General features: G+C 56.2%; 1 protein-coding gene across 3 annotated transcripts in view; it reads right to left on the bottom strand.

The window, feature by feature from the left end:
• FAM178B (family with sequence similarity 178 member B) overlaps positions 1 to 16,881 on the bottom strand; it is an 86,128-nt gene continuing 69,247 nt past the window's right edge. For all 3 annotated transcript variants that reach the window (XM_055241897.1, XM_063617711.1, XM_063617710.1), the window contains 3 exons: positions 2,497 to 2,574; positions 1,986 to 2,138; positions 1 to 382 (listed from right to left, as the gene is read on the bottom strand). In XM_055241897.1, the coding sequence (XP_055097872.1) occupies positions 350 to 382; positions 1,986 to 2,138; positions 2,497 to 2,574 (264 nt within the window). In that variant the 3' untranslated portion in view covers positions 1 to 349. The remainder of the gene's footprint in view (positions 383 to 1,985; positions 2,139 to 2,496; positions 2,575 to 16,881) is intronic.

Raw genomic sequence — 16,881 nt, 5'->3', positions numbered from 1 at the left:
TGATGCTGAAAGACTTTAATGTGCACAAAGAAACCTCACATTAGTGACAGGGAGAGAGAGGAAGGAAGGTGGGGAGGACTGAGGCCCAAGGAAACCAGAGCTATTGGAGACAGAGGCCTTAGGGAAGAGGAGATGGCTGGGAGGAAGGCTGAGGGGTGGGCGAGGCAGAGAGGCCCATCCCTTGCTGAGAGGAGAGGGGATCGAGGCGGTGGCAGAGGCAGGCTCTTGTCTCATCAGGCTGGTCAGCATGTGGCCTCCTCTGGCCTTGATGCTTCGCTTCCTCCAGTTCCCTGAGCCTGTTCACTTCCTGCTGGAGCCAGGAGCCCTGGGCTGCCCTGACCCTGTTCCTTTAGATGTCTTTCCAGGGGCTGAAATACTGGGCCTGCGGCGAGGAGAAAAGCAGGCTGTGAGGGCCTGGGCCCAGGTGCTGCCCACTGCCCTGCAGCTCCCTGGGCTGGCGGTGTCCATTCAGCACCCATCGCAGGCTCATGCCAGGGGCTGAGCGAGCAGGATGCCTGGGTTCACAGTACTGGCAAGGACACAGCGGTCATCAGGCTATGTGACCGTATAAGTGGTCTGTCAGGGCCCCTCTACCAGGCCCCGAATCACTTTTCCTTCTTCTCGTGACAAGCACACTGCTCCCACCAGAGGCCGGTGAGATCTAGTTCCTTGGGGAGTGAGGGTGAGGTTTGTTCTCCAGCCTTCTCAGAGACTTGGCGAAATCTGAGACCCAAACCACAGCCTGTGGCCAATGTGTCAGACCTAAGTCAGAGGTTATGGGGGAAGGACAAAAGAGGAGTCAAGAAGAGGCAGGCTAGGAGAGGAGGGGCACTGGTGGTGGGGTAGGGGGTGGTCCTCACCAGGTCCTGTGCCCCTCCATAGAGGACTGGGGGCTCAGGAAAGGAGGAGACCCCGAGCCAGCCCACTGCTTGTTGGAGAGATGGGGCGGGAAGGGAGGGCACCGGCACAGGGGCTGAAGTTGGTTAGGTTGGAGGCTTGGGAGTCAGGCTGGCTCATGCCCTGATTCTGACATTCACACAAGCTGCCTGCGTGATGGGGGGCAAGCCACTGAGCCTCTCAAGGCCTCTGGTTAGTCTGCTCCTCTGTAAAATGGGCTCCTGACAACACCTGCCTCATGGGGGTTGTGTGGGTTCTTGAGAAACGGATCTTCATTTAAGAAACACTAGCTGTGAATATCACACCTACAGGCTCTGAGAAAACTCGGCGGGGCTAGGGGATGTAGTGGAGAGGACCAGGGCAGCCTGGGAGCCTTCCTCCTAACACAGCAGGAAGCCAGCCTCAGGCCCACAGCACAAGTAGGCAGAAGGTGAGCAGCTGGGGCCCCTTCCTGGCACTGCTCATGAGAGACTGGCACTCTGGGTCCAGACTTTTCCCTCTCCAGGGCGACTTTTCTTTGCATTTCCTGAGGACTGCGCTTCTCTGTGTCCCCTTCCCTCCGCACCCACCCTGGGCACTGGATTTTTTTTTTTTTTTTTTTTTTGAGATGGAGTCTCGCCCTGTTGCCCAGGCTGGGGTGCAATGGCACGATCTGGGCTCACTGCAACCTCCGCCTCCCGGGTTCTCCCAGGTTCAAGTGATTCTCCTGCCTCAGCCTCCAGAGTAGCTGGGATTACAGGCGCATGCCACCGCGCCCGGCTAATTTTTTTTTATCTTTGGTAGAGACGGGTTTCACCATGTTAGCCAGGCTGGTCTCCTGACCTTGTGATCCACCCGCCTCGGTCTCCCAAAGTGCTGGGGTTACAGGCGTGAGCTACCACGCCCAGCCTTTGGCACTGGATTCTTGATAAGAATGATGAAGGCCCCCCCCTCAAGGCGTCCCCACCCTTCCCCCACATGCCCACTCCACCCATGTCCCTGCCAGGAGCTCAGCAGCTGCAGCGGGGGTGGATGCGCTGGTGGCTCTGGCCAGCCCTGCCTGACCACTTCCCACCCCTCCCAGGTCTGGTGGCTGGAGGGGGCACCACCTGGGGCTGGCAATGGGTCAGCAGCTCCTGCCAACGGATGTAGGTCTGGGTAGCCAGGTCCTTGAGCATGGTGTGGTGCATGGCCTGGGGGCTCTCCCGGATCTGTGTGCTGATGTGGCGGTCCAACTGCATGCACAGCAGCTGCAGCTCGCCCTGTGGAGGCGGAGGGAGGCCAAGAAGCGGGTGTAGCACGAGCCAGGCACATCCAAAGCCGGGCAGGAGGAGAACAAATTCAGAGAAAGGAAGGGGCACATTTGAGTGACTGTTCAGAAGTTGAGCAAGAAAATGAGGATGGGGCCAGCACAACTGCTGGGGCTTGGGTCAGTGTCCCTTGTGGGACACTGTGGGGAGGAAGAGGCCCTGGCTTTCCCAGGCTGGCTTGCCTCTCAGCCTCCCACTCTCTGCAGTTCCTAACAGTGGGCTGGGCGCCATCCCAGCCAACCCCATGCTGCTTGGGGGAGAAGACACAGCTGGGCACCCCCATCCCAGCCCTGCCCCTTGAAAGACTCACCCACTGGTCTGGAGTGATGTCCTGGCAGCTGACAACCACTCCGGCCAGCATCAGCAGGCTGTGGCACAGGTAGCAGGCCTGGAGGGAGAGCACGGGGAGAGCTGCTTCTCTAACTCCACCCAGGGCAGCATGGCGTGCCCTCCACCTGCACACTCCCCACTCTCAGGCTTGGCAGGCCAGGGCAGGGGCTCAGTCACCCCTAGGCTTTCAGCGAGTTTCCAGGGAGGCATCTTCAAGGGGACCTGGGTGAGCCAGGCTCTGGGCCGGCACTCACTTGGAGCTGTGACTCCCTAGCAGGCACTCCCAGCCTGCCCTCTGATGAAGGGCCAACCTCCCTTCCTCTAGAAAACGGAGTCAGCCACCCAGAAACACACATTGTCTCCCAGCCTTGTGCTGGGGCAGCAGAACGCACCTTCTGGGGAGAGGGGCCTATCCACTCTGATCTCTGCAGTCTCTGTTCCCTGGGACACCAACACGGGTGCAGCCTGCCGGGACAGTCGTGGAGGCAGACTGACCCGAGGAGGCAGATGGAGAGGTGGAGCTGATGGTTTTGGCTGAGCGTCTGCACACCTCACCTCCATCCTCATTCCTGCCAACTGCACACTCTCAGCAGTGAAAACAGGACGCAGGCCGCCTCCATCTGGCCCGAGAACAATTTGTTTGTTTGTTTGTTTTTGAGACGGAGTCTCGCTGTCGCCCAGGCTGGAATGCAGTGGCACGATCTCGGCTCACTGCAGGCTCCGCCCCCCGGGATTCACGCCATTCTCCTGCCTCAGCCTCCCACGTAGCTGGGACTGCAGGCGCCCGCCACCTCGCCCGGCTAATTTTTTGTATTTTTAGTAGAGACGGGGTTTCACTGTGTTAGCCAGAATGGTCTCAATCTCCTGACCTCGTGATCCGCCCACCTCGGCCTCCCAAAGTGCTGGGATTACAGGCGTGAGCCACCATGCGCGGCCCCGAGAACAATTTGATCTTGAGGCACCCCTGGACTCTTGGTACCCATTCACTTATGGGATACGTGCTTGCTGTTTAGAGAAACCGAGCCATGGGGAGCATCCCAGGGCGTGAGGCTCCAGAAGGGATGCAGCCTGCCCTGGATTCCCAACTGCTGCCCGCAGATGCGCCCCTCCACTCAGAGGGCCCTACTGCCTTGTCCTCTCGGCTCTCTCTTCATGTCTAGGATGAGGAGATGGCAGATGACCAGCCCCGAGGACGAGCAGGGGTGGGAGAGGCAGGCTCTAGAAATGCGGGCAGGTGACAGTGGGCTGGAGCTCAGAACCAGCCCATGGCCCCTGTGCCCCAGCTTCCCCTGCCCTTATCACCTGGCCCTCCCAGGGCGCCAGGCAGTGCCCCAGCAATGGCTGCAGCTTCTTTGCACAGGCCCAGGAGTCTCCTCAGAACAGAAGCCAGATGACTTCTGAGGACATCAGATTTGGTACCATCAACTGACTTCTTAAACCCAAATACCGCAGTGCAAAATCCTGAGGTCGAAGGCCACCTGGGGCTCCCACCAGCGGTGCCCACCCTGCCTGGGATCCAGCCTGTTCTTCAACACAACGGCTAACGCCCACGGGTGGTCTGACTCCCCAGGCTGACCAGGTGGCCTTGCACACGGCAGGCAGAGAAGACACAGTGGGGGAAACCGAGGCGTGCCTCCAGGAGAGCTGCCCTGGGGTGGGGAAGACCCAATCTCTCTGAAGCCCAGCTCCCTCTGCCTGCCGGGTCCCTGCAGCGGCCTGTGGATGCCCGAGTTGCCCGGCCCAGCTGGCCTGCTGGCGATGCACTGCTGGCTCCCTGAGCTCCCCTTCCCTCCAACCTGGCCTTGCCTTTGCGACTCTGTCCAGCCTTTGCAGTCTTGCAACAGCTCACTGCCCCCTTGTCATAAAGCAAGTTTGGGCCTGTGTGCCAGACACTATACCTTGACTGAGACACGGTGACATGAGACAAACTCAGACATTAGAGGGAGAAAGATACTTCAGGAGGGCAACCATTTGGTCAGGAAATAACATACCTCTGCTTCTGCACAGACCAAAAGGAGAAAGGGCCCTTCCAGGGTTTTTGGGGGGTTGGGGGAGTACAACTTAGAGGCTTCAGGAAGTGACTAAGCTAAAGTGGGCCTCAAAGGAACAGTAGGATTCCAGGTAAAGATGGCCCTGTGCAGGCAGAGGAGGGCTGATGACAGACCCTGAGGGCAGTTCCAGAAACTGGCCAGTACAGGTGCAAGAGAGTGGGGACAACCTGCGGGGCAGAGTTGTGGGAGCAGGCTGGGGGTGCCTGGGGGAGGCAGGTGATAGAATGTGGCCACACTGGTGTGCTGGAATGTACTAGGTAGTAGGAAAATGAACTCTCTCTGGGAGAAAGGATTACAGGGTATCCTTACCTTTCCTTTTTCCTTTTTTAAGATTATTTCTCTACAGTGTGTGTACTCATACAAGGAGAATACAATGAGAGTTGGTTTAAAACATTTTTTTTAGCAAGATACTGCCAACTGTAATTGGCTGAACCTAACTGGGTTTGGGGTGGGTGTGAGGCATGGGAGCAGGACTTGGCCATGAAAAGCGGCCGAGACCCAGGCTGGGCGAGGTGGTTCACGCCTGTAATCCCAGCATTCTGGAAGGCTGTGGCTCAGGAGTTTGAGACCAGCCTGGGCAACATAGTGAGACCCCGACTCTACAGAAAACAAAACCAAAAGATTATCCAGCATGGTCACCTGGAGTCCCAGCTACTTGGGAGGCTGAGGCAGGCAGATCACTTGAGCCTGGGAGGTTGAGGCTGTAGTGAGCTGTAACTGTGCCACTGCACTCCAGCCTGGGCAACAGAGCAAGAGCTGGTCTCAAAAAAAAAAAAAAAGAAGAAGAAGAAGCAGAGGCCCCTCTTTGAGAGGGCAGTCTAATGATGAGAGGTGGCAGGGGATGCGGAAGAAAACATCCAAGGGTTACCAGGGCCATCACTGAGGACGGCTGGGGAAGGCACCCTGGGCTGTCTGCGAGGGAGAATGTGTGGGACTGGGAGGGGCGAAAGGGGGCCTGTCCCTCTCAGACCTTTCACTCCTGGCCGCTGATGGCGCAGCTCACTGGCCCGCTCCACCCATGGGCTCTCAGGGGAGTCTCTTTGTCTGGAGGAGGCCCAGCTGCAGAACTTCCCCTCCTAGAAGGAGTCGTGGGGAGGGTCTGAGATCTGAGGAATGCCCTGGAGGAATATCCGGGAGGAAAAATGTGTCAGTGGACTTAGCCCAGGCAGTGGAGAGTTACTGGTTTCACAACTTGTTTCTTATGCTGATTCCCATAATTGAATCTGCAGGGGGCAGGGAGGGGGGAGGGGAATCCCAGAAAAACTATTCCGAGTGTTTGGGTGGATAGTGAGCAGGAAATGGCAGTCCTAGAGAAAAGCCCTGTTAACCACATTTTATAAGCTGTTTTTCCCAAAGGGAAAAAACTAAACCTGCCACTGCCTGGAGGCTGGGTGGCTGGGTACATGTCTTCCTTGCATTTGAGGTGCTTCCTATAAGGAAGACGTTGACCCAATTTAAGGAGATTGGTGGCTGTGCAGATGCCCTCCCTTGGAACATCTCCAGGGGCTTGGCTGAAGCTGGATTCCCAGTAGGGATTTTGAAAAGAAGCCTTCATTATTGGCATAGAAAACACCCACACTTCCATCTCCTCCCCGCATTTCCCCAGGACTCTCAGTCTCAGAGGTGCAAAGAGGTAAGAGAGAGTCTGATCCTGTCCAGACAACAAGCAAGGTGTCCCCACCCTCCCACCAGACCCATCTCTCTGTGTGAAGGTCAGAGGAACAAAACCTCAGTGGAAACTGGGGACTCTGTAGCCAGGAGCAGGCAGACCCTGAGTCTCCCCATCTAAACCGCCAGCGGCTGTGGACACCTGAGTCGCCCAGCCCAGCTGGCTTGCTGGTGATGCACTGCTGGCTCCCTGAGATCCCCTTCCCTCCAACCTGGCAGGGGCAGGCACCGGAGGGGTGCACGGCAGGCAGGGGTGGGTGAGTGAGAGGGCCCTTCCCAGCAAGACAAGAAGAGCCAGGTGTGATGGCTGTGCTTCCTGCTTCCTTCGCAATGTGACCAATTACTGAACTTAGCAAGCCTGCTCCTGTCCTGGCTGGCACTACAGAGGCACGGTTCATCTTCCCTTCCACGAGGCAGGAGAGCGAGGCTGAGCCAAGGCTGCACTCCCTGCCTTACCTGCTTCCTCTCCCTCTGGGAGCACAAAGTGGCCCTTCTATATGCCAGAGGGAGGCCCTTCCAGGTCTCTTAGAACTGCTTGGAGAGGTGGAGATGTCATTGTGGCCTTAGGGTTAGCCCTCCTTGGGTGCTGGGGGGCCACACTCGTCCAGGCCTCAGGACCTTGTCTGAAGATGGGACCCAGCTCCTGCCCCATGGCACGTTAGTCAGGCTGGGAAGCCCTAATGGGAAATGGGACCCCGGAAACCTCAGTCAACATCATGGGGAAAGGCAGAGTCTGAGGGCATGCCCGGACCCAATACTGACGAGAAAAGCCCGGCCCATCCCTGCCGCTGCTGCCAGCAAGGGCCGAGCTCCCGTTTTCTGGGTCTTTCCCCAGAGTCTGGTGGGGCTGGCTCTTCTCAGAAGTTCCACGCAGGAATGCCTCACTCCTGGCTCTAGAGCCTTCAAGGGGGCCGTGCCGTCCCCCTGGGGAAGAATGACAGGCTGAGTGACAGCAGACAGCAGACTGGAACTGTCACCAGAGGAAGGGAGGTCAGCATCTCCATGTTCTGGTCCAGCTAGTTCTGACCCCAGGCTCCCCCAGCCAAGACTCCCAAGTCAAGTAGGAGCCATTAGCAGCGCTTTTGTCATAGACAAAAGGGAAAAAGGGCGGCTATTTCCCAGGAACTTCATCCTTTAGAAAATTCCCCTCTAGCCAATGCCAAGGGAGCGGGCTGTGGCCTGGGCTATTTACACTGAAGGGGGGCAAGAAAGGAGGATGGAGAGGCTCTCCCAGGAAGCCACTCGCTTTGGCCAGAACATACAACCTTTCTCCCCCATCAGGTCGTGATCAAGAATCCACTCTTAACCCTGGGCAAGTCTTCAAATCCAGCTCTCTCCTGGAGGCTGCCAGACCAGGTGGGGAAGGGAGACCTGTTTCTGGCAGGAGGACCCTGTGGGAGCAGGTCCAGCCAGGCTCTGGGGCAGCTAGTGTGTGTGTGTTGGGGGGAGAACCAAGGCTGACCCAGGAACACCTGCTGGGAAGGACAAAGATGGACCCAAAGGGCACGGCTCTCCCAGCCAGGCTGCTGGGGCCCAGGGGCTCAGCCCCAGGTGTCCGTGCCTCTCACTCAGGAAGCTGGCCCTGATGTCTGCTGGCACTGGGATTCTGGCCTGGGGTACCAGGAGCCAGGGGGTTTCCTCTTGCTTTCTCCTTTCCATGCTCATAGCCCTAGCCTGGCTGGGCTGCTCTCAGCCCAATCTGGAGGCCTAGAGGTCCAGCCCAGCCCAGGAGAAGTATTCTGCCTTAGGTGTCATCATTGCCACACACAAGTCCTCTCAGGACTTAGGTGTAAGCACACAGACTGAAGATCGACTCTAGAGCTAACGGAGTCTGGGAAAGGCTGAAGTTGTGCTGGTCTACCCTGGGCCCTTTCAGACCCGAGGCTGGGGCTGGGCCACAATCCTTTTTTTTCCTTTTTTGTGCAATGTAAACCTATATAGTACCACTTCACGGCATCCTGATCCAGTAGGGCACGCAGAGAGGGCCTGGGACCCCGCCTTCAGCAGACATGGAAGTTGTGGTGTGGGGAGGGTCCCTGATGTGCATGACCCTGTGTCCAGGAAGGGCCGGTCTGGCCCAAGAGCAGATGTCTGGTCTCTCAGCCTTCAGCAGGACAAGCTCCCCAGGTGTGCGTGGATGGTGGTGGGGTCTCTAAAGAGGATTCACACTGTGGACATCCCCCTTGGGAAACAGCAAGGGTCCACGGGCCTCCTATTGGAAGGATAGGGTGAGGCTAAGGCTGCTCCCCCAGGGTGGAGGAGGAATGCCCTTTGCAGCCTGGGCCCCCGGGGCACGGTCTAGGTATCCACACAGGTTGGGCGCAACAACGATGAATCACGAGTAATCCAAGGTAGGACTACTCAGGCCCCAGGCCAAAAGCCTCAGTCTGGGGAGGGAGCCAGAGCTTAGGTGACTGGTGTGTCCATAGGACACCAGGCGAAAGGGGATGCATTTTTCTAGGTACATGCCTTCTGAGCCCCAGCAGTGTGGCACTGGCCACCAGGATGAGGCTGCCATGTCTTCCCTGCCCCATGAGCAAACCGCACAACCTCTTCCCCTTGGCCAGGCAGTTCTGCTCCAAGGTTGCACCCCCGACCCTTGGCTTTGGCAGACACTAAAGAAGGAAGCAGAGGGCGGTATCGAAAGCTCTGTTCCCAAAGGCAAGCTGACTTGGGAAGTGACTCTGACCAGGACAGGTCACCGGTCATAAGTCCTAGTGAGGAAGAAATGAAGACATATGACCGACCACTAGGAAATAAGGCAGGTGACCTAAGACCTCTTCCTAACCTAGGGTCCCAGAAGACACAGGGCCAAGAGGCCAGATGTCTTAGCCAGAGAGCAGATGTCACTGGTGGGGCCTGCCAGGCAAGACATCCAATTCTGTCAATGAAAGTGCCTGCTAGGGCATGGGGTGGGGGTGACCTAAACACGGTCCCTAAACACGGAGCAGGGATGAGGCCCATTTAGGGTAATAGGAGACAGGCTGGCAGCAGATGGACAGGCAGGACTTCCGGCTCTGCTGCAGTGAATAGCCATTGAATGGAAGTTTGCTTTCGGGCCCTGCTGGGCAGAGAGGTGGGTGTCTCTTTCCAGGCTGCAGAGGACTCGGGGCCCAGCACATGCCCACACCCTCCACGCCCTCAGAACAATAGCTCTTGCCTGCACCTCTGGCTTCCCGGAGAGTGAGTTCAGAGATCTGAGACCCTTCACAGCAGGGATCTCTTAAGTTCTATCCCTAGCTGGGGCCTGGGGCCTGGGGCCTGGGCCCTGAGCAGCCCTGGCTCCTGATCGTGGTACTGAAGACAGGGAGGGAATGTGGAGGCCATGGCGCATGGGGCTGGGGAGGGAAAGAGATGGAAGGCTGAGAGCTCCAGATTCCTGCAGACCTGCCATGGGGAGGTTATCTCAGAGCGTCTCCCCATTCCTCCATCTGCTGGCTGGTGGCAGGAGCCAAGGCACTGGAGGCAAGTCCTTGCTGGAGGGCGGAGGGCTCCCACCCAGTCCACCTTCCTCTCTGGCTTCCTGCTGGTGGGGGTCAGGGAGATGACAGGCAGGGATTGGTGGGGTCTTCCTGCTCCTCCAGCTGGGACCAGAGACCTCGACACCAGGGAGATCTGGACCAGAAAACCTAGCTCTGCAGACTGCCCAGAGAGGGACAAGATTCTCGGTGCCTATGTGTAAGAGTTCACACCGGTACACGTATACATCAGTGCATACGTGTCAGTGTGCGTGTGAGCGTGTAGGGTGGAGGGGGTCACTGACACCAGCCAGGGCGTTGCATAACCACCTGACAGAGCAATGGTTTCCCCATGGCTTCCCCTTCTTGTCTTTCGCTTTTTCACTTACTGAATTGTCTCCGGGGTGTTGGCACGTCTGGCCAGAGCCTGGGACTGCCCTCATCCTTCCCACCAACACCAGAGCACAAGGCCATTGCCTGTGACTAAACCACAGGGATGCTGCAAACGTCCAAGGGTCCTGTCCTTTCCCTTCCTTTGTAAGAGTGTCCCAGCCTCCTGTCCCGCCTGTCCCCTACACGCAAGCCAAACTGTTCCATGGTGGTGACTCCAGCCCTGACTCGAGGGGTGGATGTGTATCCCAGGCTGGTCACTCACTGTATGCTAGCTTGCCAATGTGACTGGCTTAGAGATGGGCACCTGACCCAAACCAAGCCAATGAGACGCCATTCTGGTTACGATTCGAGGGCCGAAGCTCTTTCTTGTCCAGGAAGAGTTAAAGGATGAGGAGACCCAGGTAGAGTGTTAGGTTAGAAGCTGAGTCACTTGCCTAGGGCTGCTGAGGGAAGGCGGTTGAGCCTGGAGGAGGGGAGAGCCTGCCTGGGAAGGCACCAAGGGCCAGAGCCCGGAGGAGGAGGGTGTGACACTGAGGTTTTCTGACACTGTTTAGCCCTTGGGTCCCTCTAAGTCTGATGAACTGTCCCAGGGCTTTCCAGGATTTGTGTTTGTGTTTCCATCACTAAAAAGGCCTGGCAAAGACAGGGAAGAAGGCACAGAAAAGGTGGTACACAGAGAGCACTTGAGAAGGCCGTGGTCGGCCTGGCAGCTGTTCCTGCAGACTGAGGATGGCGTGTAAGGGACCTTCCCCACTGTGCTTGGCCGTCTTCGGTGCACAGCTGGGGCCTCAAACACTGCAGCCTTGAACTTCTGGGCTCAAGCCATCCCCCCGAGTAGCTAGGACCATAGGCGTGTGCCACTGTGCCCTGTTAACACCACACCTGGCTCATTTTTAAAAAAACCTTTTGGCCAGGTGCGGTGGCTCACGCCTGTAATCCCAGCACTTTGGGAGGCCGAGGCGGGCGGATCACGAGGTCAGGAGATCGAGACCATCCTGGCTAACATGGTGAAACCCGTCTCTACAAAAAATTAGCCAGGCGTGGTGGTGGGCGCCTGTAGTCCCAGCTACTCGGGAGGTTGAGGCAGGAGAATGGCATGAATCCAGGAGGCGGAGCTTGCAGTGAGCCAAGATCACGCCACTGCACTCCACCCTGGGCAACACAGCGAGACTCCATCTCAAAAAAAAAAACTTTTTGCAGAAATAAGGTCTCCCTATGTTGTACAGGGTGGTCTATGAACACCTAGCTTCAGATGATCCTCCTGCCTCAACCTTGAAAGTGCTGAAACTACAGGCTTGAGCCACTGTACCTGGACAGGTTGAGGCATTTCAGGGGGAGCCAGGGGGGGTGTGGCTGAGGTGAGACTCTGGATTGACTCTAAAAGGTAGCTGTTCAAGTATGTGAAGCAAGATGTAAACAAGCCACGGGCTGAGCCATGCCCGCAGCAATCCAAGGACAGGAGAGACAGTCTGGGCTCTGCAGGAAGGAGGGACAGCAGGAGCAAAGATGCGGCATTGAGAACAGAGCGTTTCTGGGAGAGCATCACTGCTTGGATTCAAATGTCGCAGTGTGATGTGCAGCAGTGAAGCCACGCATCGGGCCAGTTGGCGGAGGCTCTGGATTGCAGTTTCATACAATGTGACAGGCACTAGAGTCTATTTTCCTAAATCAGAACGAGAAGAAGATAATCCACAGGGTTGTCCAGGAAGAGTTAAAGGATAAGGAGACCCAGGTAGAGTGTTAGGTTGGAAGCTGTTGAGTTACTTGCCTAGGGAGAGAGGCCCCGAAGGGTCTCCGGGAAGACTGGGCCTGGTGGGGTGGGGCAGCAAGCAGGCCTGGGTGCTGCCAAGGCCCTGAGCAAAAGCTGGCTGAAGAATGCAAGCCTGCCTCCGCAGCTTAACTCTGTCACTTCAAGCCTGCTCGTACACTTGCAAAGAAACCAGAATTTCTGGGACCCAAACAAAGCTGGCCTGAGCCTGGGCCCTGCCTGGCTTTGGGATGCCCAGAAGTACTGGCCTGTCCCCAGATCTGTAGAGGTCCCCCTCTCCTGGAGGGTCAGCTTCCCAGAGGCCATCTCTTTGAGGTTTATTTTTAAAGATGTCTGATGTTCTGTACTTTGGAGGAAGTAAGACAGAACCAACCACAGATTAGACAGGAGAGGAACTCACGAGTTCTGAATATCCATTTTCTGTTCCTCAAAACCAGTCGGTTTCCTCCCAGCCCTCCTGACCTTGGTCTGACCAAGGTCCCCAGCCCAGTGGGGCAGTAAGGAAGAGACAGACACTTCCAGGTGGGAAGGCAGAGAGCATGGGAAGAACGGGGAAAGAGGCTCCACCTGCCTTTCAGGGGGACAGAGGGTAAGTGGCCTGTGCCCAAGGGAACACATGTCCCATTGCTGGAGTTGAGCATGCCAGCAAGAGAGGGCAGAGGCAAGCACACAGCTGCCAGAGGGCAGTGGCCCCCTCCCTGCCCAGCCGTGCAGTGAGAGCCAGGCCTTTCTCCACAACCTCCCATTAAGGCGGCTCTTGGCAGGGTCACCCAGCACAGGGACAGACAACTGCAGTTACAGCAGTGGGAGCGAAGCAGTAAAACTTGTTTGCCAACTGTATCAACACACGTGGCACACCACAAGGATATACAGGAGATGTGCACAGCACGCACTTATGCACAAACACACAGCAGAGGCCACACCCTCTGCAGAACATGAGCAGAGGTACTCAGAATGAGCATGAGTGCAGTGGAGTCGGCACAGCTGGGCTGAGTTTATCCCAGAGCATCACCCAATCCCTGGAGCACCCCCCCCCCCGCCAACAACTCCATTCTGTACAAATGCACTTCTCCAATAAACAAGCCACACATCCCCAGGCCTCAGGAGCATGAGCTGGGGACCTTAAGTGGTGTGCACCTAGAGGAAGCTGATAGAGCCACTTGCGCTCAGTTGGGGGCCTTGGTCTGGGTGGTGCCCCCGCAGGGACCATCACAGATGCAGAACCCACAGACTGCCCCTTAGCTGTTATCCACTGGGGACATCGTCTGGCTGGGAGGAGGACACGCCCAGGGGGCAGCTGGGGAGATGGGGACCAGGCTCCTGGTGCCTGACTCTGCCCCAGCTCTGGGACCTTCCCCCTTTGTGGTCCTTAGTTTCTTTCCATACAATTGGAAATACTTAACAACTTCACAGTCCCCAAATTTAACCAACCAGAAGAAAAATTTCCATCCCACCATAAAGATCCTGGTACTATATGCCTCCCAAATCCCTAAGGGGAAAAACAGAATTAGAAAACCTCATCAACAGAACATCAGTAGGCCCGTTGTGGTGGCTCATACCTGTAATCCCAGCACTGTGGGAGGCCGAGGCAGGTGGATCACCTGAGGTCAGGAGTTTGAGACCAGCCCGGCCAACATGGTGAAACCCCGTCTCAACAAAAATACAAAAATTAGCCGGGCATGATGGTGGGCACCTGTAGATCTCAGTTACTTGGAAGGCTAAGGCGGGAGAATCGCTTGAACCTGGGAGGCAGAGGTTGCAGTGAACCAAGATCGTGCCATTGCACCCCAGCCTGGGTGACAGAGCAAGACTCTGTCTCAAATAAATAAATAAATACCAAAAAAATAGAGCATCGGTAGAACAAAAAGAAAAGCAAGAAATGATAAGGAAGTGTGGTAACGAGGAGTATGATATGCAATAGCAGGTTTTGACACAGCCAAAATATCAATTATCTCGATGGAAGTGAATTGGGGCCCGTTGAGATGGCTCACGCCTGTAATCCCAGCACTCTGGGAGGCTGAGGTGGGAGGATTGCTTGAGCTCAGGAGTTTGAGACCAGCCTGGGCAACGTGGCGAAACCCCATCTTTATTTAAAAAAAAAAAAAAAAAATTGGCCAGGCGTGGTGGCTCACACCTGTAATCCTAGCACTTTGGGAAGCCGAGGTGGGCAGATCACCTGAGGTCAGGAGTTTGAGACCAGCCTGGCCAACATGGCAAAACCCGTCTCTACTAAAAATACAAAAATTAGCCAGGCATGGTGGCAGGCACCTGTAATCCCAGCTACTTGGGAGTCTCAGGCATGAGAATCGCTTGAACCTGGGAGGCAGAGGTTGCAGTGAGCCAAGGTCCAGTCACTGCACTCCAGCCTAGGCGACACAGCGAGACTCCGTCTCAATCAATCAATCAATTAATCAAGCAATATAAATAAATAAAAAATGAGCCCGGTGTGGTAGCATGTGCCTGTCCCAGCTACTTGGGACGTTGAGGTGGGAGGATCTATTGAGCCGGAGAAGGCGAGGCTGCAGGGAGCCTTGATGGTGCCACTGCATTCCAGCCTGAACAATAGAGTGAGACAGGCCCTGTTTCAAAAACAAATAAAAAAGAGTGACTAGACCATGCCCTTCATGACCCTGAGCCCTGAGGCTGGACAGAACACACCAGACAACATCTGGCCAGATATGGTTTATACAAGTCAGCTACAAGGAAATAAACTGCCCCAAGAAGACCCTGGTTCTGGGTTGGTGGGCTCAGGTGGTAGCTTGGAGAGACAGTGGCAAATTGAGTCAAGTTATGCAACATTTTTCTGCCTGAGGCCAAAAGGACAATCTCCCTTGATTGCCTGGGAAGGCAATCAGGGCGAATTGGTATCCATGGGCCAAAGGGAGCACTTGGAGGCCAACTCTAAGTATTAAACTCTCCCATGTTAACTCTCCTACAGGAAAACACCCTCTGCCACCTCCGTCACCCAAATAAGCCCTCTGCCTCCCACGTGGCTGTACCAGACCCCCAAGCATCACTCCAAACCAGATGTTTACTCTTCTCTAGGAATAAAGCCCAGCTCAAACCAGGCATGCACAGGGCCATAGATAACCAAAAGGGGCTCGGCTTTGTTTTCTTTATCCAGAAGCTCTTCAAAATGCTAAAAATGTTATCAGCTCACTAAGCGGGATAGTCCACAGAAGCTCTTATAGTCCATATAAGCTCTGCCTGCTCAGCTAGGACTCTGTGCTCAAAGCCAGGACACACAGCCAGTGCAGGCATCTATGTTGCCCCTGATTCTCTCCAGTTACCGACCCCCATGCACAGCTGCAGCAGGAGCTCATGGCTTCCTTTGCTGAAGTACTTGGTGATTTCCCAGGCAGGACCTCACTAGCTTATAATTACAAACGATGTGCTGGGATTGGTTCTGCCACATGCAGGTAACACTTCTTTAGTCCAGAGCCTCCTGCAGGAGAAGGCCAGGCTATAAGCTCTTGTGGCCTTAATGATACAGGGGCCTTAATGATACAAATACCTTAAGAGACAAGGGGACCACGAAGCAGAGGCTGGTCAGATGGCGCACAGGAGGCAGCAGGTTTCCAGAACGGGGGCAGGAGAGCGAATAGCGAATGCCAGAACAGAATGGAAGAAGGGAGTTCAGAGAAGGACAAAGGAATTAAAACTGGATTCACTCGTTCACCTAGTGCCAAATGTGGGACACAGTGCTAAGAGACACTGGATGCGCCCACAGTCTAGCTGGACAGGGGGCAAGCAAAGGGACAACTTTACTTGCCAAGGGATCAGTGAGGAGAGAAAGTTGTGCCCTGGACACCAACAGCAGCTCTCCCAGCCTCTTCCCAGAGGGAGAGGCTGGGCCAAGGCCTGAGGCAGCAAGAGGAGGTGGGGAAGGAGCTGGGCAGAAGTGTTTATTTGCAGGGCTGGAGGAGGGCTGTGACCCAGCCGCACAGGGCAGGAAATCTCCCAGACAGGAGTGAGAGGGCCTGGGGGATGGGCAGGCCTCAAAAGGCAGAGGCTCAGCTCAGTAGCCCCAACGCTGGGAAAGCAGACATTTCCTCCAGGCTGGGCCACCTCAGGTCAACCTTACTTTGGCCTCAGTTTCCCCATTGCACTGAAGGGAAACGAAAAGGCAAAGACTCTGAGCTCTGGGGATGAAAGGCTCAGCCATGGCTCAGACCACCACTCCTTATAAAACAGGGTGGATGCCGCCGCTGTTGTTTTTGGCTGGTGAGTGGCCCATCTAACCTCTTTGAAGATGAAACATGCTGAGGCCTAATGAGGAGTCAGCCAGCCGGGGTGGGAGTGGAGCCCAGTCACCTGCCCCACCTGGCCCCTCCCAGCCCAGGGGACAGAACCCAGCCCAGGGGCCTGTTTCACACTTCTGTGCCCGTGCACCCTCCTCTGCCCAGGGCTCCCTCACTCAGAGGCAAAGGTGGAGCAGAGGTGGAGGCAGAGCGCAGCAGAGGTGGTCTAAGGTGGTCTCGGGCTGCAGTGAAGGCTTCTGAGAGCTGCCTGGGCCTCGCCTGCCCCCTCCACTGCCCTGGACCAGTGCACCCTACCCCTTTGGGGCTCTGCCGAGCTGCATAGTGCCTCCATGTTTTCAGGCCAAACAGGTCATTTCTAACATGGCGGCCAACCAGGGGGAGGCTTTCAAACCTCCTTTAGGTGTGTGAGAATAGTCCTCTAAAGAAAAGGCATCCTCAGCCTGCTCACTGTCCCTCTTTCCAGCTGTTGAAAGGATGTCTTCTGCCACCTGGATAGCCTCTGAAACACAGTGAGCCTGGCAGGAACCACACCTCTGCTAGGTGAGGCCCAGGACTGGCCCCCAAGGTGCCTGCAGGCCACACTCTCCGCTCAGCCAGACCAGACGTGACCCTCTTTTCTCTGTCTCGCCACTCACCTTCTTGTTCCTTGCCCCCCTGCCCAGGCCTCCTTGAGTTCTGTTCAGACAGACCACCCAGGGCTGACCCCCACCTCCTCTCTAGAGGCCCCATAACCAGCCTATAACCAGCTCCAGTTTCTGGGGAAAT

The sequence above is a fragment of the Symphalangus syndactylus genome, chromosome 14 (assembly GCF_028878055.3).
Source record: "Symphalangus syndactylus isolate Jambi chromosome 14, NHGRI_mSymSyn1-v2.1_pri, whole genome shotgun sequence".
NCBI classification, from domain to species: domain Eukaryota; kingdom Metazoa; phylum Chordata; class Mammalia; order Primates; family Hylobatidae; genus Symphalangus; species Symphalangus syndactylus.
The sequence above is the reverse complement of the archived record's forward strand: the minus strand, read 5'-3'. Positions and strand labels throughout refer to the sequence as shown.